General features: G+C 39.4%; 1 protein-coding gene across 1 annotated transcript in view; it reads right to left on the reverse strand.

Moving 5' to 3' along the window:
• actn3b (actinin alpha 3b) overlaps positions 1-27,499 on the reverse strand; it is a 41,602-nt gene that overhangs the window by 1,490 nt on the left and 12,613 nt on the right. Inside the window, exons 2-20 of the mRNA XM_004079863.5 lie at positions 19,720-19,834; positions 19,255-19,374; positions 17,101-17,187; positions 16,426-16,513; positions 16,164-16,242; positions 14,665-14,746; positions 14,174-14,259; positions 12,063-12,155; positions 11,278-11,508; positions 11,053-11,200; positions 10,823-10,973; positions 5,511-5,619; positions 5,286-5,426; positions 4,660-4,842; positions 2,920-3,054; positions 714-893; positions 478-624; positions 329-394; positions 72-230 (exon numbers count right to left, since the gene is read on the reverse strand). Of these exons, the coding sequence (XP_004079911.1) occupies positions 72-230; positions 329-394; positions 478-624; positions 714-893; positions 2,920-3,054; positions 4,660-4,842; positions 5,286-5,426; positions 5,511-5,619; positions 10,823-10,973; positions 11,053-11,200; positions 11,278-11,508; positions 12,063-12,155; positions 14,174-14,259; positions 14,665-14,746; positions 16,164-16,242; positions 16,426-16,513; positions 17,101-17,187; positions 19,255-19,374; positions 19,720-19,834 (2,400 nt within the window). The remainder of the gene's footprint in view (positions 1-71; positions 231-328; positions 395-477; positions 625-713; positions 894-2,919; positions 3,055-4,659; positions 4,843-5,285; positions 5,427-5,510; positions 5,620-10,822; positions 10,974-11,052; positions 11,201-11,277; positions 11,509-12,062; positions 12,156-14,173; positions 14,260-14,664; positions 14,747-16,163; positions 16,243-16,425; positions 16,514-17,100; positions 17,188-19,254; positions 19,375-19,719; positions 19,835-27,499) is intronic.

The following is a 27,499-nucleotide window of genomic DNA, read 5'->3' on the forward strand; positions in this document are numbered from 1 at the left end:
GAAGCCAAATTATTTAAACTCACCTGTTGAGTTCTCAACAGTCTCAGAAGTAACTGGGATTAGGCTCTTACCTTGTCTGAGGCCAGAATCTTGAAGGACGCCATGACCTGTTCTGCTGTGTCTGTTTCGGCCGTCTCTCGGGTCATGAAATCGATGAAGGCTTGGAAGGTTACAACACCAGTGTTGTTGGGATCAACCAGGGTCATAATCCGAGCGAACTCCACCTCACCCTGACAGGAAAGAGGAATATCAGTGGATTTTTTCTCGAATGATGGAAGTTTAAACTTTCCCATGTTAGGGTTTGGTAAGAATGGCGTTTCTCGCTGACCAGATCGTAACCCATGGAGATGAGACAGGCACGGAAGTCATCTGGGTCCATCATGCCGTTTCTCTTCTGCGAAGTAGAAACAGTCAAGTTTTGTGCACAGGGTGGCTACTCCCCGTTAGTAGCAAACGAGAAAAAGATTGAACTCTCACCCTGTCGAAGTGATTGAAGGAGGCCCTGAACTCGTTGAGCTGCTCCTGGCTGATGCCTTTGGCGTCGCGGGTCAGGATCTGGTTCTCCACCTCGTTAATGGTTCTGGCGATGGTGGTGAGCAGCTGTTCCCAGCCAACACGGACGTGCTGCAGGCAAGGAGGGACAGGAGCAAATCAAAGTGAGGTTGGAGTCTGTGAAGGGCCCAGTTGAAGGTCCTGCTCCTGCTGCGGCACACCTCCATGCTATAGTTGGTGTGCTTGTTGTCAAAGATGAGAGACTCCTGGCTGAGCTGGTGGTCTCCCTCCAGCTTGTCGATATTAGATTTGTAGTTTATGATGTTCTGCTCGTACTGCTTCAGGCTGTTCATCTGTTCCTCCAGGGAGCCGGCGATGTCCACAGACACATGGCTGATCTCCTGGATGAGGAAAAAGTGAAGTCAAGTTATTAGCTGGTGCTCCTGTAAAACTGCACATGTGCAGAAACGAGTTTCACCTTTGTTTCATGCTTTTATACCATGGTCCATGTGAATACTTGATACTGATTGGATGCAGGGTTTCCATAAAAAGTGATTATGGATTCCTAAAACAGGAGTCCAACGTGTCATAAAAAGTGATTATGGATTCCTAAAACAGGAGTCCAACGTGTCTTGGAATTCCCTCCATACTCCCTAACCACTAAAAAAGTATCTAGCGCCTTGGATTTAAAAGCACTTCAAACACCATGCTCATTACTTTTTTTCTAAACAGCTAACATGATGTAAACACCTCATAGTTATGAACAATTTTTAAGATTATTTATTCTATTCCATTCTGATGATGATATATTTGATGATTGATACAAATCGGATTAAAATACTATTTTTTTTCACATGCAAAATCCTTATAACGCATTGCACCAATCGAGTGAGAATCGAGTGGGAAAACACTGGTTTTTCCCTGTGAGAAATTCATAGGGCACTGTCCTGTGGAATTTTAGATTTGGACAGCTTTACAGAATGGCGAATGCACTAGACAGTGCCCTAAGTTGTGAGTAGTGAAAGCATTTAAACACAACAGAAGACACATAGCCTGAATGTTATATGTTATTGCGTTGGCCTTGGTAACTGGAACAACAGAAACTTGGGCCATAGGTGGACGTACGTTATTCCACAGTTTATCACAACAGCAAGACAGTAGAAAACATCCCTGTCCTTCACTATGATGAACACGCCAGTATCTCCTGTCACTATCACAACAATGACAATGTTGTTCAACTTTTCGGCTAATCCTGTTACATTTCTGCAACCAAAATGATCAAGTAGTTACTTGTGGACTTGTTTCTGTGAAACAAACTTCAATTTCGTAATAAGGACAAAAACAAGCGTAAGAGGTGAACTTTCCCTCTGAAATTATCCTTTTTATCACTTAACATGACTTTTAGCATATATGCCACTCTCCTTCGGTGCAGCAGAGGTCAGTGCAGGCTCAGTAGCCGTTCCTTGACATGTCGCAATGTGTCAAATAGTTCGCTTCTTGAGAAAAATGATTTCAAAATTAAAAAAAAAAAGATTAAAGTAATAATAATTTAATTACACTCAGGACCATAAATATTTGGACAGACACATTCTTTCTAATTTAGTTTCTGTACATTACCACAGTGAATTTTAAATAAAACAACTCAGATGCCATTGAAGTGCAGACTTTCAGCTTTTGTTCCATGGGTTGAACAAAAAGATTGCATAAAAATGGGAAAAACTAAAGCATTTTTTAAACACAATCCCTTCATTTCATGGGCTCGTAAGTAATTGGACAATTGACTTCCATGCTAGGCATGGGCAGGTGTGGGCAATTCCCTTGTTATGTCATTATGAGTGAAGCAGAGTGGCCGGGATAGGCTCCAGCAGCCCCGTGACCCCGAAAGGGACAAAAACGATTTTAGAAGATAAATGAATTTTAATTTATTTCATGACCATGGTAAAAGTGGGATAATGCCCTTTGATATATGCATTATCAGGTTTTCATGGTTGCTTCGTGGTTCCTGCCTCTGTGCCATCCATTAAATTTTGATAATGGACTCCTTGTCAGGCATTTTCCCTTCCTTTCACTGCGGGAGTTGAAGCACAGACTTTCTCTGGGATGATCTTATGAACTCAAAAATGTTTTAATTTGTTTTATATTTACATCATGACAGCAAAATGTCAAAAAATTGCTAATTATATTTCTTTAAGTAACTTCTTTCTTCATGTATTTTACTTTCCAAGTTGAAAAAATGTATAAAGTAAAATGTTTTGTTAAAAAAACAATGTTGCATAATGAGGTAATAAAACACTTTATATTCTTAATTTGTAATTTATTTTTCGTCCTCAAAAAGTATCGATAAGAGTATCGTTAAAATACCGGATCGGTAAGCAGTATCAATAAGAGTAGTAGTACCGTTAAAACCTTAACGATACCCATCCCTACCTCCATCTTGGTTTGGATCCAGGGACCGATAATGTTGGCCTGTGCAGCAAACTGGCGCCTCAGTCTTTCATTGGCCTGCTGTCGGGCCACCTCCTCCTGGAGCATTTGGTCTCTGAGGGGCACGAGGTGCTTTACCTGGGAACAAAATTCAAACCAGGATCAGAAGAACATTACAACATGCAGAACTTTACGGTGAAATGGGTCATAATTTCCAGTTCTTGTTTTTGAGCCAGAACATCTTAAGTTTTTCATGTTCCACACAAACACATGGATTTCCTTCTGTCAGAGCCGGCAGTGATCAGTGTCATTCTAAACTAAATGTTTTGTACTATTTCTGCCCCAACATATGAGGTATGAGCTGGACTTATTTTTAGCTAGATGACCAAATGCAGAGAGATGAGGCTATACTCTGCACCTCTCCTACTCGCCATGATGAAGGTAAGGTATGGTCAACTTTATTGTCCTCAGAGAGGACATCTGCTCTGGGCCACAGAACTACTTAACTGTAAAACATCATTCACACATCAGGTACATAGAATGAGACAAATGAAAGAACATACAACAAATACATAATAAATAATTAGAAATCGGAGTATACAGAATTTTCCCCAGACTTGATGTTTACAGTTAAGAACACGAATAATTAAATATCTAAATGAAACCTTAAAACCACAGTGCTAAATTAATTTCAGTAAAATCAATTCACAAAGAAAGAAAGAAAAAACACCACTCTCAATTAATCTACAACTATTATTAAAACTAGGACTAGTACCCAAAGTGATAAATACATACATATAATTATATTCCTTAAAGCAACTAAGAAGAACGCTGATTTTGTTATTTCTATCTAGGACAGCTGCACTACAAAGATTCCTATCTGCAAAATGAACTAGTCACTCCTTGTTCAGCAGGCTGACTGCTGCTGGAATAAATAAAAGTCTGTAAGGATTAGTTTTGTGTTTGACTGCTTGTAATTGTTTATTATTTTCTTTGCTAGTCTAATTGTTGTTTCATCATATGTGACTTGCAATGCTTGATGGTCCATACAACCACAGATCTTGAGAGCTATGTTGAGTACCTTGTAAAGTTTAGTTATATCTTTGACACTTAGTGCCCCAAACCATGCTGCCATTGCGTATCTCGCTAGGCTTTCCAGTATGTACTGCATTGTAAAAGGTGATCAGTATCTTGGAACTGACATCAAACAGCCTCAGCATTCTCAAAAAGTCTAGTCTTTTGGCAAGTTTTCCACAATCTATCGGTACATGAACAGTCCATTTCATCGGTGATCAATGCAGACGACCAAATATTTAATAGAGTTTACAAATTCAATCTGCCTGCTTTCAATTACGAAAGGTTTATGTACAGTCTCTTTGGATTTTGTCTTCAAGAGTAAGTTGTGATCCTCGCACCATTTTTGAAGTGTTTGATCTCATTAAAGTAAATTGAAGAGTTATCTGCAGCAGATAGGAGACTGACAATAGTTGTGTCAACAGAAAACTTTATAATTTTGTTTTGGCTATGGCTGCTTTGGCAACTGTTAGTATAAAGTGTAAAGAGCACGGGTGAACTCACTGCCCCTTGTGTTACAACATAAAAACTGCTCAATTGAGCCTTACTTGTTGTGTTCAATCAGTCAACAGTGAAGAAAACCATTTAACCATGTCTAGATTTACGTTCATGAAGCGGGCTCAGACAGACAATTGTGGTGGATGTGAAGGTTGGCCTGCTCAGACTCACAGTGTCCCACTTGTTGGAGATGTCCTGTGGGCTCAGGTTGGTGTAGGGGTTGATTCCCGACAGCTTGATGCCATAGGTCTGAGCAATCTTCAGGATCTCGTTGTGGATGCCCAAGGTGGCCATGCGCTCCTTGTCGGCCTCAGGTAGCGTGGCCTTGAACTGATCATGAGCTGTGATCAAACTCTGAAACATGAGGACAGGAGTGGATTTACTGTAAACCAGTTTAAACTTAAACTATTTTCACTCATTCACACAGTTTATATCTTTCAAAAAAATATTGCTGCTTTTTTGTTGAAATGAATAAATAAGTCAAATTGTGATCGGCTTCATTGTGTAAGTCTCGTGAAGTCCTCAGATTCTCAGGTGGTGACCTCTATTCCCTGTCTGAAAACCTGAGACCTTCATGACGTCACCTTGTCTGTAAATAACTTCAGGAGCACAAGCTCTACTAAGAAACTGCAAATACATATTAAGTCTAAGTTTGATCTTTCATGCATGTTTCTGTGTGTTTTGAGCTAAAAATAGTCTTTTTCAATGCTCCACTTAGAAATAAAAGTATAAGCGGTTGCACTTGATTCTTCTTACAAATAATGCAAATCTTAAAGTGTTAAAGCGCGTGAATGTACCTGGATCTCCTCAATGCTGTGGACAATGAACATGTCCTGCAGGTCTTCCATGGCTCCATCCATCCAGTTGTTAAAGGGGGCTGCCCTCTTGGCGAACTCCAGGTAAAGCTGGTCAATGGTCTCCCACAGCTTCTCCACGCGCTGAATTCACAGGAACCATATCTATCAGCACAATCTTGTCGAGTCTTAAACCGGAGTTATGACGTGGACTTTCATGAACTTCACCTCCAGTGCATCCCTCCTCTTCTGGGTGAGGGTGCCCAGGTTGTCCCACTGGTCGCAGATGCCCTGGCAGCGGGCATTGACTGATGCAGCATCGTGGTAATCCAGCTCACTGATGGAGTCAAAAACACCATGAGCTACATCCATGTCACATTGGATCAGAAAAAATAGTATTTAAACTGAAATTATTTGCTCCTCACTGCAATAAATATTTCAAAATAAAAAACTTGTAACCCTTGTGCTATCTTAGGCACTTCGACATTGGGAGTCAGGTCATCTAGACCCACTAGACAGGGCTCTGAACCTTTTTTCTTCAATGATTTGTGATCTTCACTGGTGTCAATGGATTACATGAAATCTTTCCACCTTTGTCATGGTAGGGAGAACACGTCAATGTAAGGGTGGGGTCATCTAAGATAGCACAAGAGTTAAAGGAGATAAACTTTCCCTAAAAAATGCAATGAAGGCTGGAATGTTTCCTGCATCACAATGTTCTTTTTGTTTGAATATTTTGGTTCTGAAAACAAAACACGAGCTTTTGAAGTGCCTTATGATAAATTAAAAAATAAATAAATTATGGTTGGATTGTATTCATATTCAGCCTCAGAGCTGATCATCTGTGTGTAACCTCAAAGAAATCCCCTCAAAGCTGCAGAGTCAGAGGGAGAATAAGAGAACTCCAGATCAGAAGTTTCTGCCCTTTCATGAACAATCCTTTTATCTCTTCTTGTTAATATTCCCTCAACTCATCAATTCCGGTTTTGTTCTTCACGTAATCACATCTGGATCTGCTGAACGTGTGCTTCTTCGATTGCCTTTGCTTCCGCCTTTTTGTTTCTTCCTCAGCTCTGACTGGGGGGAATCCTTAACTGCTCATTTCAATCCAATAAATTCTCATTTTTAAAAAAAGGAAAAATAATATGTATAAGGTTTCCCAAAACAATTGTCAGATTTTTCTGGATTCTCTGTTGTTTTCTTTGTTTTTACTGTTTTCATCCTTGATTGAACAGAAAAACCATAAAGTTCATCCAAACTGCTTTTTTTTTTTTTTTTTTTGCTTTTATAGCAAAAGCTGAATCTTCCATTACTGCTATTTCAGATCAGAGTGACTTCCTTTCATGCCCACTTCCCTGGTAAATGTTGATTTAGAAGTTCAAAGTTGACAACTTATGCAGTATTTGCAGTCTAAAATGTTATGTTTATGTATTATTATTCAGTCTAAAATGCTTTTTTTTAATTAAAAAATACATAGTAGAAGTACAAAAATCATTTTGAGTTGACATTGCAGGACGTGTAGAACAAGTATATATTAGTCATGGCCTGGAATTGTGCACCAAAATCACTTTATTCAACTTAAAAATTGATCACTACTACCATTTCTTTAAGTGAAAATACTGTTTATGTACTAATAACTCAAAAACTACACAATAAGAGTGCACAACTATTTGTGGGCAGTGTAGGGACCATAACCATTCGGCCTGCAATAACTGTTCGGGTCCTTTCGACTGAGGATAACGTCACACTACGGTAACCCCACTTGGATAAAATACGTAGCGTGGCGATGTGTTCTGGCTCTACATATTTTCATTTCACATTTCCTTTAGTAACCTAAAGTTCCTTTCCCTCATAAGTTGGGTCTGACATTATTCTTTGTAGTGTTTATAGAGATATTTTGCCTTAACCCACTTTGTAAAAAGATCTGTGGCTGCATTAGAATGAACCGGTTGCCCTACACAAGCGAACCGTGTCTTTGATCAGAGCAGCTGGAGTCTTAGCTCCTCGTTTGCAGGCAGGGAAGGTGCTTTGTTATAGTGTGCGGTCCAGAGAAGGGTTCGGACCGCAGTCCTTTCGACTGCAAATGCACTTAATTGGCTTCAAGGGTGATTTTACACAGATTCATCGAGTTTTCTATGAAGGCTCTTAGAGTCCTGTTGATGTTGTACAGCTCCAAGCATTCAGTGATCCACGTGTGTGGCATTGAATCATAGGCCTTCTTGTAATCAATCCAGGCTGTGCACAGGTTGGTGTGTTGTGACCTGCAGTCTTTAACGACTGTTTTGTCAACCAGTCTGGCTCCTCTGGAGTCTCTACCAATGCCCTTCTGGTTGTTGCTCATGTATTGATCCATGTGCCTATTTATCTTGGATGCAATGATGCCTGACATGAGCTTTCATGTTGTGGAGAGACAGGTTATTGGCCGGTAGTTGGATGGGACTGCACTCTTTTAGGGATCCTTCTGGATCAGGATTGTTCACCTTCACGTTAGTTATTCGGTGTTCATTTGTGCTGCCAGGCACTCGTGGAGCGCAATGAGTTTCTTTAGCCAGTAGGTCTGTATCCGGTCAGTCTGTGACTTTCTTGAATGTCTGCCACAGTTATGGTTACTGGATTCTGGTTAGGGAGGTTGCTATGTTCTTCTCTCAGAGAGTCCAGCCACTGGGCATTGCTGTCGAGTGCTATCTCTTTCTCCCTTACACTTTTCCTGTACTGTTCAGTTTCTAGCCTTGGTGGGTCTGCTCGGCTGTTTTGACCCTGCCACTGAGCGTACACTTTCGCAGGCTGAGTTGCGAACAGCCTGTTTATCCGTCTGACTTCATTGTCTCTTGTTTAGCTCTTTAGGCAGCTGCTAAAGGCCAGGAGCCTTTGTTTGGCAGTTTCCAGTTCTTCAAGTATGGGCATCTGGCTGTATCTCTTTGGTAGTTGCTTTTTCATTGAACCTCTTTCAGCCTCTGTCAGCTTACATACATCCCTCTGAGCTGCCTTGATTTTGCCTCCAACCGTTGCTTCCATGGTGGGTATTGTTGGTTTGTTGCTCTTATAGCCAAGCATCTCAAGGATCATTGCTGCTGAAGTGTACACCAGTTTATTGGTTTCTGTGATTGTTATGGTAGGAATTGCCCTCAATGCTTCATTTACCGTTTCCAGGAGACTTTCAGATGGTATATCACTTAACCGTTGTAGCTGGTGTCGGGGTTGCCTAGTGTTCATTCCAGACATGAACTTGTCTTTTAGGTCAGTTGCTGCCTCGCTCAGCATATCTGTGGTTTTTGGGGCAGTGTTCCCAATCTCAGGGTGGGAGGGTGGTATAAGCTCCTCTCTGCCCTGATGTTCTGGCTCTCACGTGGTGTTGCGATTGTGTTGTACCGCTTCAATCTCAAGTTGTGATAGGAGTTGCCGTTTGTGTATGCTTGGCAGTTAGTCTTGATTGTGGGTTTCGAAGCATCCATTCATTCCACATTCTCTGCATGTAACCCCTCTGGGTGGGATTGCTTGAGTAGAACTTTGTTCTCACATCTAGTCCATTTCCGTCTTGTTCCAGTAGCCCATTTTCTATCAGGATGCTCTGCATCTGGCGCAGACCTTGTTTGGCCGGGCGATGTCTGAGCCGGCATGACATGTCTCTCATGGGTTATGAGGTAGGCCGTAGCGTTAAGGGTCTTGCCCAAGGACCCTCACTGGGTGATGTTAATTGCTCGCCATTGTTATGATAATTACCCCATTACCATTGCTTGCTATTGATTGTTGATTGTGACATATGCAGAGGTAACGTATTACATATATATTGTAATAAATTATTTTGAAAAGTAAATAAAGAGGATGTCACGATTGTTATTTAGCAGATGAGGAGTGTGGCCAACTTTCACACATAATTTAACCCTGGTGAATTAATATTGAACTTCATATCCAATATTACTCTTCTTTTTGTCGCAGCTTTAGTTGTAAAAACCACAGCAATATAAAACCAGTGAACACATAAAATTACTCTTCTTTTTATTATAATTTTTGATGAAATCATAGCGAGATTAAACTAGTCCCTTTCAATAGAGGAAGATGGTAGGCAAATTTCATGTTGCTATGATTTCCACACAAAAAAAGCTATTACAAAAAGGAATTGTAATTTTTTGTGTTCAACTCCACATTTGACCGCTAGGGTAAAAAAAAAATTGGTTGTGAAAGTTGTGCAATGTCTTTCTCTATTTAATGGAGCTAGTTTAATCTCGATATGATTCTCACAAAAAAAGCTATCACAAAAAGGAAGAGTACTTTATGTGTGCAATTATACATTCTATTATTTTTATGAATAAAGCTGGTTCAAAAACAGATAAATATTTTATGTGAAGTTCCATATTCATCCTCTATTCACCACTTTTATCTCAATAAAACTGAATTTTAAGTTTGCAAATGCTGGTAAAGTTTTTATTTTATTTATTTATTTATTTATTACCATAAGTGACACTGACCCAGACACAACCCACACTTTAATGTAATCAAATAAAAACAGGGAAAAAAAATAATAAAATAAAATATGGGGGAAAAAATAAATTCTTAGACGGCCCCTTGCTTACTGCACTGGCAAGCTCAAGGCACTCCTGATCTTGCATTGAAAAAGGCTTTTATGGGGCTTTGCCCTTTATATGGGCCGTGAATAAAGAAAACAAGGCATGTGAATTTTTGTTTTATCACCTGTTCAAAAATAATGTATCGATACTTTTTAGTTAGGGCGTTATATTGCAGTCTATCGCTGAATGTGTGGTGAATGTCGAAAATGAAACTAATTCGACCCGTGCTGAATCGCGTTTGGTGTGAATGTAGCTTTATAGTATGCAGAGGAGGAACTTTGAGGATCCCAAAAGATTTTTACATCAACAACTGTTTTGAGAAAAAAATTTCCAGCACATTCGTTCTGTCCAGCGTCTGGTTTCAACTGGTGCTATTATCAGTTCAGTATGCTAAACTCTCCAAAATGATGACAGATTTAGACTAAAATGTTGACTGGAATGTTTTTCAAACAGACGAACAACACATCGTTTGTGTGTAACCACCACCCCTCTTCATCACATTTATCAAATGATTCAGTGTTAAAATTCTCCTTTAACCAGATATTCTGGATGTGTCTGTGGCTTGAAAATTTCAGAAAAGAGCAACAGCTGTAGATCTGGATCCACTCATTGCATCCCATGCCCAGTGGAAGGGTAACAGTGTGTTCTGTTTCAGCCTCACAATAACTAAACTAGCCGTTTTCCCTCTCATTCAAACAGAGGGATGATAGACCTCATGTTCAGAAGATTCAGAGAAGCAGGGTTGCTACAGTCTACATTCCTGTCCTGGAGTCTTTACCAAGCAGTTCCACACAGAATTGACTATAAAGACAAGCTGCTGGTTTATAGATCAGTTAATTTTGTGGGACCAACATACTGTACGATCTACTGGTGGTTCACAAACCCAATAGAACTCTGAGGTCTGCAGGTACTGAGTCAGAACCAAAACAGGAAGTAAGAGATACTCCTCAACAATCTGCTGTTGGTTTGTCGTACTTCAGCTCCTGAGCGATGGCGGCGATCTGCTCCACTCTGTCCTGGTGGGCGGCCAGGTCGCTCTCAAAGGCCTCGTGCTTCCTCATCAAGGCTCTGATCTCCATCAGAGATGCAGACTCATAATCCTTCTGGGACAACAGGTCCTCTTTGCCTGAAAGCCACAGATATTTTTGGTTTGAGAAGCATTATCTGCAGGTTTTCTTAGTTTAGTGTAGTTTCTTTGAGCCGACCTGAAGTCCAGGCCTCATGCATGGCGCACTTCTGCTTGAACTTCTCAGCCAAATGATCAAGTCTCTCCAAACGGCGGATCTCAGTCAGCAGCCACTCCTCGTAGCCCTTTTCTACCTGCTCCAGACCCTTCCAAGCATTTGCAATATCCTAAAAACAAAGAAGTTTTATTGTGAAAAGAAAAACAAATTGTTGGAGCCCGCAACTGGTTGCATGCTCCTGCTCACCGAGACCATCTTGCCCTCAGAGGGCATGAAGGCTGGCCTGTTGCTGAGTCTCAGTTTGGTTTGCAAGGTGTTGAAGTTGATCTCCAGCTGACATTTCTCCTGCACACGCGGAGGCTTGTGGACACGGCGGTAGTCACGGAAGTCCTCGAGCTTCTGCTGCATGGCGCGCATTGTCTGCTCGGCCACCCGGTTCTCCAGCCAAGGGATGGTGCGGCGGATCCACTCCAGCAGCTGCAGAATAAAGCACCATGAGCAAACAAGGCCGTCTGACCTACTTTTCACAACACAATGCTCCAGAATTATTTTGAAAGAGCAAATTTTCAGGTAATGCTGCATTTTAAGCTTAAATTTGCAATTTATTGAGTAAAGTAGAGTTAAGAAATCTTAGTTATACTTTTGAAGCTCCAGATTCTTCAGAATACTGTTGTTTTCAAAAATTCTCATCTTTCTCCTGACCTTTATAATCCCACCGTCCTTCAGAGGGATTGTCCAGTTATTCCATAAAATTAAGTCAGATAACTGATAATTGAAATGGGGGGGAGGGGGAATGCTTCACAATGACTTTTCCTCTGAAAACCCAGACTGCAGGAAAAATGTGTGTCTTTTTCAACCAAAGTTTGACCTTAAACCAGTTTTCAGAGTTAAGTTCCTGCATCTGTGGTGCAGGGATCACCTTGCACTGACTCAAAGGTTGTATGGTGTATATTCAGGAGGAAGATGAAAAAGTTTGAACAGAAAGAACACTAAGAGCAGATTAAGATGAAGCAGAATAGCAAATCTCTTGCCTCGCTGGCCAGCTTCTCATACTCCTCCATCAGTTTCTCATTCTCCTGGTTGACGGCCAGCACCTTGCAGATCCGGTTGGCAGCAGTCTCAGCCTGAAACAAATCCAACAGAAGTTCATTTCTAACAAGAAGGTCTCCAAGATTGTTGCAGCACTTCAATTTTGTTAAATTGAAAGCCGTTGGTGATTTAACTCACTGGAAAACTGTGGAGCCCTGGACATAACATAGAAATCATGAAACAAAATAAGGCTTTAGTGTTTTGTAGTAGTGTTTTGTGCACATAAACTTTATACTTATACTAAATACTTTATGGACACAAATTTGCCTTTTTAAAAAAAAAAATCCTCTTGTGTATTTGTGCACACAATTTAGCAATTGTACACATTTAATATTTTTAAACAGAATTTAGTATATTCTGCACACAAATTATGATTTTGTACCCACAAGTTGGCATTTGCGCTTACAAGTTTGCATTTGTTCACACAAATTAACATTTTGTTTGCACAAGTTAATATTTGTACACAAGTTAGCATTTGTGTGCACAAATTAGTAATTTGTACTCACTAGTTAACATTTATACGCCCAAGTTAGCATTTGTGTGCACAATTTAGGATTTGTACACACAATTAGGTATTTTGTGCACACCAATTAGGATTTTTTTAAGATGCACAAGTAGGGATGGGTACCGAGCCCCGGTTTTGAACGAGCCCCGGAGCAACGCTCTTCAAGACCGCAGTATCGTTAAGATCTGACCTCAACAGTTCTGCTATCGGTACTGGAGAAGTCCCATTTTTTTTGTGTCCCACAAGATATAAACATTATCTGCCATATTTAACTCACCAAGTCAGTCAATTTTGCATTAATTAATGATGATATTAATTTTGCAATTCTCTCTGAAGTCTGGCTATTTATGTGCACGGGGGGCTGGGCTATTGTTCAGACAGCACGCTGCTCGCGCTTAAAATTAATTAAATCTGCGCTAGAGCGCCCCGACTATCGTGTCAACCTGCTGCTATGATGACCGTATTTTGCGCTCTCTGTGTAGAACACACTGGAGGGGCGCAGGAAAAAACTACTCGCTGCTGCATAGGATGTGAACAGGTGAACAGGTAGAGAGGAAAAGCAGCTAGAGAGGCGGGGGAGGGGCATTGGCTTCAAACCGTCCGAGAGATAGAAACACGGGCGTCAGACCAAGACGCAGCTTTCACTGCGGGAGTTGAAGCAGACACTTTTTCTGGGATGATCTTATGAACTCAAACATTTATTTAATTTGTTTTATATTTACATCATGACAGCAATATGTCTAAACAGTGTTGTTTTAACAAAGGTCATATCCCAACATCTTTCTTCTATATTTAACCCTTGTGCTATCTTAGATGACCCCACCCTTACATTGACGTGTTCTCCCTACCATGACAAAGGTGGATAAAGGTGGAAAGATTTCATGTAATCCATGGACACCAGTGAAGATCATAAATCATTGAAGAAAAAGGTTTTAGATGACCCAACTTCCAATGATAAAGTGCCTAGGATAACACAAGGGTTAAATAACTTATTTAGCTTTTTTAAAATTAGGATTTTGTTCACACAAGTTAGCTTTAATGCTCAAAAATTAGTATTTTGTATGGACAAATTAGGACTTTGTGAAGGAAATTGTTTTATTATTATCATTGTTTAAATGTATTTGGTTAAATGTGTGTGTTCTTAATAAAAGCAGCACTAGGAGAGGCAGAACCTTTGAGAAGAGAAACATGGTGGTTGTTTTCTGTCACATTTTGCTTCTCCCTCGTGCATGAGAAACTTGATTCTTGTTGTGGTCTGTTGTTTATAATTGTGTTTTTCTTTAATGTGTAGATGTATTTATCTGACAGACTTTGTGCGCACAAGTTAGCATTTGTAAACACAAATCAACATTTGTGCGCATAAATTAGTATTTTGTATGGACAAGTTAGCATTTGTGCACACAAGTTAGTATTGTGTGCACAAATTAACATTTAGACTATTTGCAATTTGTTATTCCTTTTTATGTCACATCCAGGGCTCCATAAAAAACAGTTTTTGTTTAGTGTTTTCTTGTTAAACCTGAAATGAAACAAAAAATAAACCAAAACCTGCTCAGCCCCAGCGAAGGCGTGATAGAAGCAGGACACATAGGTCATGATGGCCTTCTCATCGGGTTTGGGTGTGTTCACAATATCTGGAAAAGAAGACAAGAGGATGAACTCTAAACAGCTTCTCCAAACTAAATCATATTGGATTAGAGAACTTTTATTCCACCAGATTACTGTCAAACACGAAATGTTTTGTAACACAAACTAAACTGATCAGGGTTGACTTCTGCTGCTTTCCAACAGTAGCTCGCTGACTTTCCGATGTCAAAGTAATTCAATAACTGCTTTATAGGGATTTTTTTTTAAACAGATTGGATCATTTCTAGGAAGAGCTTATAACCTGCCATCTGTCGTAGTGCAGTTTATGGTTTACGCCAGTGTACACCTCCGTATACACTGACGTAAACTTTAAAGTGGGTCTTGTTTAAAAGTGGGTGCAGTGCACATTTGTCTTTGATTGCCAAGTCATGGTTTCACTTTTGCTCCCTCACCTTCAGCATCAAGCATCCTGGGAATGTCCAGGAACTTCTCGGCCACCTCAAAGGCGGTGTTCAGGTTTCCAATGGGGTCATCCTAAAGGCAGTCACAGTCAGGGGTCAGACCTTCGGACCGAGTTTGGTTTTTAGAGTGGAAACATGTCAAACGGTAGTTTGATGACACTCAGAGAGCATCATGAGGAAATAATGATGGGGAAGATAGAACAAGGAATGCAAAGAATAACCATACATAAAAACAACAACAGTCCATTAAAAAAAAACCACCACAATTTTCAGATTTTCAGATAATCACAGTTAGCATAGAAATTAAGCAAAATAGGCCCTCCACAACATTAATAACCCAAATATTTGACCTACAAAAATAAAAACAGTTTTCATTAACTCATAGGAGCCAAACACAACTTTAATCCAATGCAGTAAACAAAAGCATCAGTGAGGCTTTAAAGTCCCACTCGAATCATCTTTCAGTGGGTGAGTTCAGATTCATTCTTCCTGGGCTGCATTTGTAGGCTGCTGACGTCACAGCACCACGACAAATTATGTCCAAATTGAACGACTCCTTCAAATGCGGCCATCGAAAAGGGCCTTCTTTTTCCCGATTTCAAAGATTGGTCTGCTGGATCCTTCTTTGCTGTCCATATCCCAAGATGCATTGCGGCCGAACGCGAAGATTTTCTGACAACAATGGCGGACAGTGAAGCAGGACTCAGAGTTGGAGATAACACCTTTTTATAATTACACTTCCAAGTTGGATCAAATGGTAACGACTGGAATGATCTAAAGACTGTCCAAATTCAGAGCTGTTAACATCCGGCCTATCCACTGGGAAGGCCACGGCCATTGAAGGATGGATCGAATTTGGACACACCCAATCTATTATCAAAGGGTTCAGATTAGACCTTTAATTATGATTACGCCATTTTATCCAAAAAAAATCAAAATATGTGTCCTTTTCTAGGACATAGTTTCTGCAGGAGTTCATTGGATATACGTCTCCGGGTTGTGGGCAGTACTGTTGGCGCAGAGCATTCCCCTGTAAACAGGGGGGTGGGGATGGCTTACAGCCCTTCATAACCCCAACCTTAACATTATTGGTGGAACAAAAATGCCAAGTTGAAACAATCCATCTGTACAGTTTAGAGCCAGATGTCAGCTCAGAAAAGAAAAAATATATATGAATCTAGTTGTCTGCAAGTGGGTCCATCAGAATGAAATGGACCAGGGAGCTTGTGGCCTACCCAGTGCATTTCCTCTGTCACAAATATGGTCTTTTCCAAATATCTTCTTTTTTTTTCTGAAATTCTAATGAAATCTGCAGAAACTATGTTCTAGAAAACGACTGGTTTCTGATTTTGGTTAAATAGGCATAATCATACTTAAAAGACCACAGAGAACACTTTGAAAATAGATCAAAAGATTATTGGAGTGGGACTTTAAGAGGCTGGAAAAAAATGCACAAAAGCTTAACGAGGGAAGAACACAGAAGCAGCCACCTTTCTCAGTTTGGAGTAATCAATGAGGTCAGGTCTGTGTCTGTGGATGAGGGCACACAGGGCCAGGCCATCCTTCCAGCTGAGGAAGAGGAGAAAACAGGAGTGAAAAGATGCTCGAGAACGCCTGATGTTGAACAGAAAACTAAAGGAATGCAAAGGATTTGGGACACGATAATGAAACACAGAGTTTCAAGAAGTGTTGATCTTCCGAGACAGGACTGCAGTTTGCTTTTCTGGCCACAGTCAGGTGCCTTTGACCAACCTGATGTGGAAGTTCTGCACGTTGACGTTCCTATAGGGGGCAGTCTTCCTCTGGCACCACAGCAGCAAACCCTCCTTTGCAGAGGTCTCTAAAAAAAGTTGTGGAAAAAAATAAAGTTAAAAACAAATGAATCTAAAACAGAGCTGGCCCAAAGATGGAAATCTAACGTTGGCAAGATAGACTCTACGCTTCTTAATTCTAAAATGTGCCCCGACGCAGAGAGGTGATTAAAGACAAAGAAAGGCACAGACCATAAAGTCTGGTTTTAAAAAATTGAGCAGCAATCAAAAAGAGATAAGAGTATGGACCCAATGAAGCAGAGTAGATTGGAAGGAAGGGCCAGACAAGGTCCTGCTGAGAGATTTAATGTGGGAGAAAGTCATCTGAAAACATCAAAACAGAAAAAAGCTGTCAAGAGGTGCCAGTTCAAGGATAAATGCTAGTTGGCTGATATTACTAGGATATTATTCACCGCAATGGAATGACTACAGATAATTAATCTCTCAAAGACCGAAAGCTTTTTGACCTGAGACACAGGAAACCCCCCATAAAAGGAAAAGAACATGTTCTTTCCCATCAGTCAGCCTGTTTTAAGATGCACTGCAGCCAAAATAATTTAAAAAGACATCCAGAATCCAGTTGAGATTCCATAGTGTCACCATCAAAGATACAAACCTTCCACAGAGATGTCCTGGATAGCAAAGCGCAGGATGATGGTCCAGATCATTCCAAGAGTCATCTTCACATTTCCGTCAACAATCTCTGCCAAGAGATGGAGACTTATTAGCACAGAATCAAAATGCACCGTGGAGCAGCGCAACGCCGTAACCCACCACTATCTGAACCTACACCAGGGTTTGGGTAAAAGCTGCAACTGGTTGAGTTCAATAAAATACAATAATAGTTACTAGCTGATTTGCAGTTTTCTATTCAGAGTCCCCCCAAAAAAATCCATACAAATTACTAAAATAAAATCGTTGTCAAAACCTTGAGTCAGGTTTCCACTTTTTAAATTCATCTTTTTTATTAAATACTTTTTTAATTATTGATTTTTTTTGGTGGGGAGGAAGATTTAGACCCCAGGGGCTGTGTTCCAGCAAAATATTGGTAGACATTTTAATCTTCTTTAGGCTCTGTTTATTATTAGGATTAAAGTTCACTGCTGATGAAAATCACGTTTTTTTAGTTTTTGACGTGTGGCATTTTTCTCATGAGAGAGAACAAATGTAATAAAAAAATCATGTCACAAAACTGTCACAAAGATGACAAAGATGCTCTTTTTGAATTAATGAGCCGTTGTGATGTCAGAACGGCCAAAGAGCGCACGGACAAGCTCCCTGATCTGCCCCGTCCAGCGTGCACAAGATCAGATCAGATTTTAAGTGCGTCCAAGGCTGGATTTTATTGTTGGCTGCACATATTTAAGATTAAACTTAAAATTAAAGTCCCAATAGGTGTCACGCACCTAGATGCGTGTAATGTGTTCTTCGCATTTGATCCATTCCCTGGATGAGCAGTGAGCTGCAGCCTAACCCTTCCTCTGGGTCCGTGCGACCAAGAAAAAGGTTCAGTCCTGGCCGCACGTATCTATAAAATAACTTACAAGTCACTTTCTGGCGCTCATTTATTATTATGTATTATTTTTCTTATTATTATTTATTATATTCATTTTATTTGCATTGCAAGTGAATTCAATAGTCTGCATGTGCTAGCATCAAATCAATTCTGAGCCACAGCCAGTGCTGCTTGCTGCTGAAATGTATCATTTAAAGCATTTTTCATGGGTTTATCAAAGTTCTTTTTCGTGTATAATTTTCTTAATATAATATAACAGCAGGGTCTGGTACACACATTTCGTTTGTCATTCCTCACATTGTTCAAAAAGTATCAATTTGGAACCAAAAACATGTCACTTTTCACCATTTCTTAATCGCTAAAGATAAACTTTTGAGAAAAGAGACTGTCAGTTGGTGTCATTTGTGTCAAGCTTTTCAATCATTCTACACCGTGAAACAAGATTTTGTGTCTCCTTCTAAATTTCATCTATCCATCCATCCATCCATCCATCCATCCATCCAAAGAAGAACTAAATTCAATTGAAACCTTGTCTTTCCTCGAGTTCCTCGAGCTTATTTTATGCTCGTTTTAGTGTGATGAGGTTAAGTCTTTTATTAATAAAGTTTGTGAAGCTAACTATAACTAACTATAAAATCTAATTCAGGAAGAAAATCTCAAACTCAGTGACCTTAAAGGGCCTATATCGCGCAAAATCTACTCTTAAGTGTATTATTATAATGTTTATTCCTTACAAAAAAACAACCTCAAAGCGGAATTCATGCATCTGAGCATTCTTCCAAAAACCTGCGCTCTGAGTACCAGCCCCTCCCAATTCATGAAAACGAGTGGGTTCACACATTGTGACGTAAAAGGTGGGGAACAGCCCCTTCCAGGACGAGTCTGCGCTGCCAGCACCACCCCCAGGCTTAACACACAGACACTCTTTCCTTGGAACTACACTGCCGAGGCCGTTGACAACATGAAATGGGCGGCACCTCAGATATCAAGTCGTCTTACTTCCGGGTAGGAAAATTAGCTGCAAAAATAACATATGATTCATAATATACTTAATTCTTAATGTGCCTATGGTAATATATAGTCATATATATGTATATAGTTTACTCTGAAAGGCTTAAGAAAAGCATGATATAGGCCCATTAAAAATACAAAAACATGAGATGCTTAGTTGGGACACCCTGATTATCTTAAAAGGAGGAACAGCAGGGATGGGAATAAGTGAAGGGGAACTTTTAGTGCAGACGGGACTCTCACCCTCTGCTCCAATAGATACCAGTTTGACCCCCTTGCTGCAGATGAAGTCCAGTGCTTTGTTCACGTTGGCGATCTTATGGAAGCGCATCTTGCCTTTGTCTGGTTTAGGCAGCCTTTCCCCTAATGGACAAAAAGAGGATTCAAACAACATTTTACAGACAAATGTCATAAATACTCCATCCACAGTCTTTGATCTATAGCAGTTTTCTTATCTTTTCTTTTTTAAGATGGGTGTAGACTTTGACTTCGGTTTGTTTGATACTTTTTGCACCAAGCTTTTAGTATTACTAATTGCATTGCAAAAGCCTTTCACCTCCAAAAATTCCAAACTAAACAAAAAAACAAGTAATTTTTTATTGGGTCCACAGGGGGGGGAAAAATCGAGCATGAAAACTTTCTGCAAAACTAGTTTGCTTTTTTTTTTTAGACAATGCTTATGTGTGCAAAGTGTGCGGGGGCATCCACCTGATATGACCTCCAGCAGCAGCATGAGCTTGAGGCCATTTCTGAAATCCTCTTCAATGTTCTCGATCTGTGTACCGGCTTTCCTTAAGTGGGAGTTGCACCAAGCTGTAAAGGTCTGGTGGGGAAACACGCAACAAGACAAAAAGGATTTTAGAAGCATTGCAACCGCATGCCAGCAGCAGAGCCACCCCACAGCGTGCAGATGAGAACACATGTGCACGCATGACTGGATTATTCTTTTCTGTGGTCAAAGCTGCTTAGTGAGGGCCAAATCCCCCTCTGTAATTTCTAACCTTGTTTTGGCTGCAGCTGTTGAGTGAACAGGAATGATCCTACAAATTTACCAGAAAAATCATTCCAAACTCCAATTCCTGTTATCCAGACAAAATGACGTGAATCAGAGCCAAAACGTCTCCTCAAAGACGCTCTTCCAGCATCAGGTTCTAACTGGTTGCATCACAGCAGAACTTTAAAAAAAAAAGTAAAAAAACATGTTCTGATGAAAATTGTGTTTTTGGTGTTTTTAACATGTTCTTGTGGCGTTTCTCTCATGATGGAGGACATATAGAAAGAAAATATTTTTGTATCAAAAACCTCTTAAGTTGAAATGTTGAGACCTTGATTCCTTTTTTTTCTTTTTTACCACACATGCTTTTTTTCCCAGTCGAGTGTCAAACACACAGCACACAAACAGTTTACTACTGTCTGCAGGTTTGATAGGAAGTAACTAATGTTTGGATGGACAAACTTCTTCAAATATTAGGTCAAAAGGAAAAGTAAACAAGGCAGTGCAATGTTGCTGACTCCAGTTGCGGTATTTACACGAACTCAATGCTTTTTAACCAGTTAAAATAGGTTTTTCAGCAAAAATGACATTAAGGAAAGTTGTACAAATTTTAAATTTATATCGAGTTTATATAAAGTTGAATCATAAGTAACTGGGGAGTGCGTCTCAGCCAGGAAGAAGCTTTTCTGTCCTCAGTGTTCTGTCAGGCATTTAACCGAAACAAGAACTTCTTTTAAATCTAGTTCTCTCTTTTTCAATACAACCCATTTATTAGGTGATGGATGTAACATACCCTCCAGTCTTGTCGGGAAAACTGCCCGATGGCTGCAGAGCTCAATTTAATTAACAGCATCCGATCCAGAATTTTCTGAAGCCTTCATGGTTTGTTTGGCTTCAAGTAAAAGCAGCATGTTTGTGTTCATGACGCCTAAGACTGCAGCCGCTGTTTGGCAGGAGCTCAGGGAATGTGGGGAAGTGGAAGCAGAAAAAGGGCCTGAGTTGACTAACTAAATACTCCCGATGGTGTGGGTGGAGTGAGGGGCTGAGCCTCTCTATATCAGCAGAGAATTCACAAAGATTTCACCATGTGTGGGTGCTGCTAGCTGAACATCTGTATGTTCATGTGAAACAGGACAAACACAGGAGGAAGAAACAATCCAACACATTGATGGACCCCAGACTAAGATGTTTACCTTTCGCCTTAACCCTTGTGCTATCCTATGGGGTCCAGATCCTTACCATGACGTGTTCTCCCTACCATGACAAAGGTGGATAAAGGTGAAGAAGATTTCATGTAATCCATGGACACCAGTTAAGATCACATATCATTGAAGAAGAGAGGTTTAGCGCACTGTCTTGTGGGTAGATGACCCCACTCCCAATGTTAAAGTGCCTAGGATAGCACAAGGGTTAACCCATTAGGGGCAAATCAGCTTTCACTGAGTCACACAGATGGTTTGGCAGAGTTTTATGCCGATGGCCTTCCTGACACAACCCTTTAATTTTCAAGGCACAAGGAGACCCCATTAGGCAGCAGCACAAAGGTTCTTGCCAAGGGGTGTAGCGATTCATTTTAACAGCGATTTGATTCAATTAGATTTTTATGGTCGCTGATTTGATTCACTTTCAATTTTTGTTCATTTTAAATGTTCCAATGCGGTCAGAATCACTGACCTAAAAATGATACAACTTATCTTTAGCAAAAAATTCAACCAGTGTGACCCAGACATAAACACCTAGGTGCTGAACAGTTCGGTAAGGTTTTCTAGATTCTTTGTTTTTGTTGCAAAATAATCAAGTGTTGTTTTTTTCACATCAAAATAATACAAACAGAACATTATTAGAACATTACTGTGTGGTCACGTCTTTGAAAAATTCAAAGTCTTTCCACACATTGACTATAATGATGGATTGATCATTTTTTGCTGTCATCACGTGCGTGCTGTCCGGTGTGATGCACTTGGTCGATTTTAGAGTATAGTAAAATAGACCTACCCTGTCCCAATCCATGTGTTATTTTCCAATTAGGATTCGATCATCGATTTATTTTATTTTGAAACGATTTTATTTCAATGGTATTGGTAGATTCAACTCGATTCTGCCTCAGACAGATCGACCTGGTTTGATCCTAGGAATAGAAATTGATTTGTTGAGTAATTATTAAACCCTTAGTTTGGCCTGAGGACCCAACACTGAATTTTGGTTTATTATTGCATGACCTGGGAAACAAACCCAGATTTCTTGGGTGCCAGTCTTACAGCCTTCCAATTGAACAAGGTAAACTAAAATTAACTACAAGGGCTACAGTATTTTTCATACTATTTCTCAGTCAGACGAGTTTAGTTGACAAAACAAAAAAACGTTTGTAACATTTTCAGAGGCTGTTGTGGCGCAAAGGTAGAGCGGTCAACCTCTAAGTGAAAGATTAATTTAAAACAAATATCTACAAAATACAATTTATCTACATTTAACTGGATTATTAGAAAGTCTGGAACTTTGGTATTTAACCCTGGGGTAGGCCAACTACGGCCCAGGGGCCATATGCAGCTCATTAAACTATTTCATCTGGACCACCAAACTGGAATAAATTATAGTGATAATCCTTAATGATTTACCTTTCCTGCAATTATGATTTCTCGGCATAGATGGGAGACTATAAATACATTGACCATTGTCAAGGTTCAGAACTTTATCTTGCATTCAAGTGGTGTTTAAAGATTTGTGTTTTTTGTGACGTTTTTCGAGTCAGACAATCTTTTTTCAGATCATTTCAACATCCCATGAATGCAACATTTCTCTAAATTTGCATTTTTCACTGAGAGACATTAACCCATGTGTGCAAATTACACTAAAATAAAAAAGGCATATAAATAAGCCAAATAAAAACTCCAAAATGTTCTAAAATAAAATCTATATATTAATTTTCAATCAAAATTAAAGCTTATTTTTTTTACAGTTTTCACATTATTTCTTTTTTTTCATGCGGTGGATCACCAAAACGCTCCATGCCTCGGCTCCTGGTCCAGTCCTCCTGTCAAATTTTAGAACCCTTTGTGGCTCACGAGTCAAAACGTTTGCCCACTGCTGATTTAACTTCTTAAGACCCAAACTCTTGTTTGATATGCCATTTTTATACTTCTGTGAAACAGACAGAAGTTGCAGAAAGAAAAACACTCAAAGGGTGATGAATTCCTACACTAAATATCAAAACTGCAGGCAATCATTACTCCATGCACTCAATAATGCAGGATTTGCTTAAAGTCAATAAACCAACTAATGATGTTATTTAAATTCCAACTGTAATCAATGAGAGGAACACTCAACTTCATCACAACTTCTCTTTGGTGAAATCTTGTTTCTTGAGTCAAATACAGTTGCAATAACTGCCTTAAGAAAGATCAACAAACAAGAAAACATTCATCCTAAAGAAACAAATTCCGGGCTTTAATGCCTTTAAGACTTTTGTTCTTACAAGTGTTGATGTGTTGCTATTCCTAATGTATAAATTGATGATTGTTCTCTGAAGGAAAGAGTTGCTTGTTATGTGTTGTGTTTCTTTGTGGAAGTTAGAAAACAGTGGGTACCCACAAAGAACATGTGCATTTTTTTTTTCTTAGATGGTTATTATGGTCTCCAAATAACCTAAATTAAAGTGATGTTTCTTTTTATGTACACTGCAAATCCCAATCCAATCTATATTTGAGGTTTTAAAACAAATAAAATGCTTATATCAGCAGTAATATTAGATTTTCAGGGATTGAATTAATTCTTTTTAATCATAGTTATTTATAAAAATGTAGGATATTCAGACATTTGTTTTGTTGGTGATGGAAATCTGAAATTTCCTGAAATCTGCCTGTTCAAACTACCTTGTCTCCAAACAAATTAGTGAATTTCGATGGCTTTTTGGATTGTGAGCTCTACAGAGAACAAGAGCTCAAGCAGGAATGCCCTCTCTGCTGTAATTTGATGTAAGCAGCGTCCCAGGAGAAAAAGAGGCTGCCTGTCAAGCTCGCCGGGTTTTGAGCAGGTGCTGCTCCCGCTTTACGGTGGCATGACCAAATTTAGACTGACTGCTAATGCAGCACCCAAACCCTTAGCCCAACTTGCAGAGGAGATAAGGAGGAGTCTGAAGGAGGAGGCAGAGCGCCAGCAGAGAAGGAGGAGGAGAGGAGGAAGTGGGAGAGGGAGGATGTACAAGCTAAATTGGGTTGGCATGGGATATCACCGCGCAGCTGAGACGGCAGGATTCCTGAGCTAAACTGTAAGACAGACGTGGAGGTGCAGGGAAGGAAAAAAGATGCTACAAGAGAAAAGCTGATGAGAGATGACTCGTAACCCTAAACCAGGAAATGGAAGGAAGTCACCTTTACAGACTTCAATATAACAAAAAATGTATTCACCAAACATAACTTTCCCTCCTAAATCTCCAATCTGTAATTGTCCAATCACAGATGTATGTTGAATTGAATTTAGTCCTTCAGTATGAAGTCATTCTGACGCTGAAACCTTATCTGCCTCCTGTGGTCTTTTCCTTCTGTCCCCACCTGTTGGTCTGTTCTGACCCAGCTTTGTACCACTTCTGGCAGAATGAGGTCACTGCAGCTCAGCTGCATGTCTGACATAACTGCGGCTCTGCAGGCTGTCCACCCTGAGTACAGCTGGCATGCCTGCATACATGTCTAACCACGCCAACAAAGACTCCACTTCCCATCTGAAAAGGCTTAGAGGTCTCAATAATGCTGCTGGCTTGACGGTCGGTCAAAACACTGTGGACCGCAGCTCTGCTGGAGGCCTGGACGCCACTACCTCTGGACAGTGAGCTGAATGCTACAATTTTCCAACATGAACAGTCTACAAAATGCTTTATTTTTTAATTTTAAACATTTTTTTTATCCCAATTACATCAAAAATTAAAAATAATGCAGCATCTACACAATGCAGAAGCAGAATGGGCCTTGTACAGTTACTGTTCCCCAATCTCATTTTTTTATGCCATCTTTCATTTTTCCAACATTCAAGCTATGGTGCTTTTCTTTCTCCCCTGGATGTGTGAAATGAAAGTTAAATTTCTTATTAAAGAAGGCTGGTCTTGGTTCAGAAAATAAAAAAACTCTATTTAAATAAAAACAAAATATTTAGTTGAGTTTAATGTTGGTCATTTTTATTTTTATTTATTCATTGATACTTTTCCATTTGCTCTTAGAAATTTTTGAAATATTAATAATAATGTGAAAAGAAATCAAGGATGGACACACTAGCTCACTAACCCTCTATTACAATATTAATGATGACCTGACAGAACCCATAAAATAGGATTAGTATTTAGTACTTGTGTAGTGCTTGTATTAGTTGCAAAGTAATTCAGCCAACCCATTCAAATAATACATGATCCACCCTGATAAATAGCCGAGCTGTGGTACACAATTCCTGTCTGTCTGCCTGTCTGTGAATCAGTCCTCTGCATTTAGTATTTTCAGGTAATAGGGTCTTTCTGGTACAGAAAGATGTACGGTGTGTCCAATATATCTATGGACAATTAAAAAAGGAGAAAAAGAGCAGATGAAAATAAATGCAAAAATCTGCTAGCTTAAAGCATTGACTGTATGAAAGAACTGGACTAAGTGAGTGTGACTTCACTCTATGGCTATGTCCGAATTCCCACCCTAATCCCTAACTACTAAAAAACTATTTAGTGCAGGACTATGTAGTTCCCTGGATTTTATAAGAAATTCGGACACGACGCTTACTACTTTTTTTTAACGCCGAATATGACATCATCGATTTTACTAAGTTCAAATCTAATTGATATGAACGTTTTGGGACAATCGTGTGTGAATTCATTGTCTTCTGAAGATAAAAAAGGTAATATTTTAATTAAAAAATATTAAAATGGTTAAATAATTATTAAAATTATTAAATTAATTAATTGTTAAAATTATTAAAAATACAATTTTTTGCAAAAATTGTTCAGGCGCAGACTGTTTTTTTGAAGATACTTCTGGGAAATGTGCAGGGCACTCGAATTTGGAATTGTAGATTTTGACAGCACTACAAAATGGCGAACGCACTCTATAGTGAGTAGTAAAGGAGTTTGGACGTATAGACTTGCCTCAGATGGCAACCACGTGAAGTCAGTTCAGTCGCCATTTTTTTATGATTTGGACTTCACCATGTTGGAGCCAGACATGGTTAGTAAGCGGTAAATTGTCCGTGTCAGTCTGAGTCATCATTTCTATGGCAATAACTCTTGCCAATCAGCAATGAGCTTGTTGTCAGACCACACCCATACCACTTGAAAGCGGGCTCAGGAGAATCTGGCAATCAAATGTTTGGAACGTTTGACACCACGTACCTTTATCAAGGCAACTTATTGGCCAGATTCTAACTTGAATAACTTGCAATTAAGGAAAAATATGATTAAAAAAAAGAAGATTATCAAGAACATGTTAGAAATGTATCAGAGCAAGAATGGTTATTCTGACAATTTTAATGACTGAGTAATAGCTGTTTATTTCTCAATAGAAGTTCAGGGGATTTTGGCTTTTTTGAACCAGCGGGTACTTCCTATTTAAAACACAAGGGAGATGGGTAGCCAAATCTAGCTCTCTTAGTCAATGCTTGTGGCAGCTGTTTTGTTAGCTACAGAGAGAGAGAGAAAACAACATACTTAAGAACTGCTTTTTTGTTTTTGTTTTATTGCAAAAGATTTTATTAGAAAAAATGAGGGTCTTTATTTTTGTCATTTACATTTCTTAAAAAAAGAATTTGAACAGGTAAAAATTTATAACAGATCACTCTTGATACAATATCTAAAAACCTGCCACCCAAATCAAGAATAGGATACATTTAAAACAGTGTTAAAAGCCATGACATCTCAGATGCTGACAATAACCAAGGATATGCAGAACACCACATGACAGAAAAGTAACCACGGAACCATGACTTACAGCTTGGTTCATCAAATTTGTTGTATTTGTTGTTATAAAATAGGACAACATTTGCTTTTAGCTTCAGAGTACATTATTTGAGAAAAAGGAAAAAGCAAAAAAAGGAGACAGTTTCTTTTTATTTTGAGCTTTGAAAATTCTTCCTCCTTCAACCAAAAAAAATCCCATTGACGGCGTTACCACGAAGCAGCCCTCCAAAGCTAACAATTTTGTACAGAAATGTCAAGGTTAAGCCTTAGTGTGCATCCAAAACTTTGAAAGTGTGCTTTTTCAAGCCTTAATTACTAAAATACATGCCCTCTTCTTGTCTGCTGTTTAAATGCATTTGAATAAACATGTAACCCACTGTGCTCGTTTACACAGCTCAATAAACCTAGCAAAAATACTTATGATCCTGCTTTTGTTTTTGATAGCTCTTGTGCTTTAACAGACTGCAATCTTTTAGATATGTATGCAACCTTTTTACAATCATAAAACAAGCATTTATAGCTCTGTACGAGTGTAAAAATAGTTTCCCTGCACAAGGGACCTTGTTGACTAGAGC

Source organism: Oryzias latipes, chromosome 18, assembly GCF_053564925.1.
Source record: "Oryzias latipes strain Hd-rR chromosome 18, Olatipes_Hd-rR_3.1".
Lineage (NCBI taxonomy): Eukaryota > Metazoa > Chordata > Actinopteri > Beloniformes > Adrianichthyidae > Oryzias > Oryzias latipes.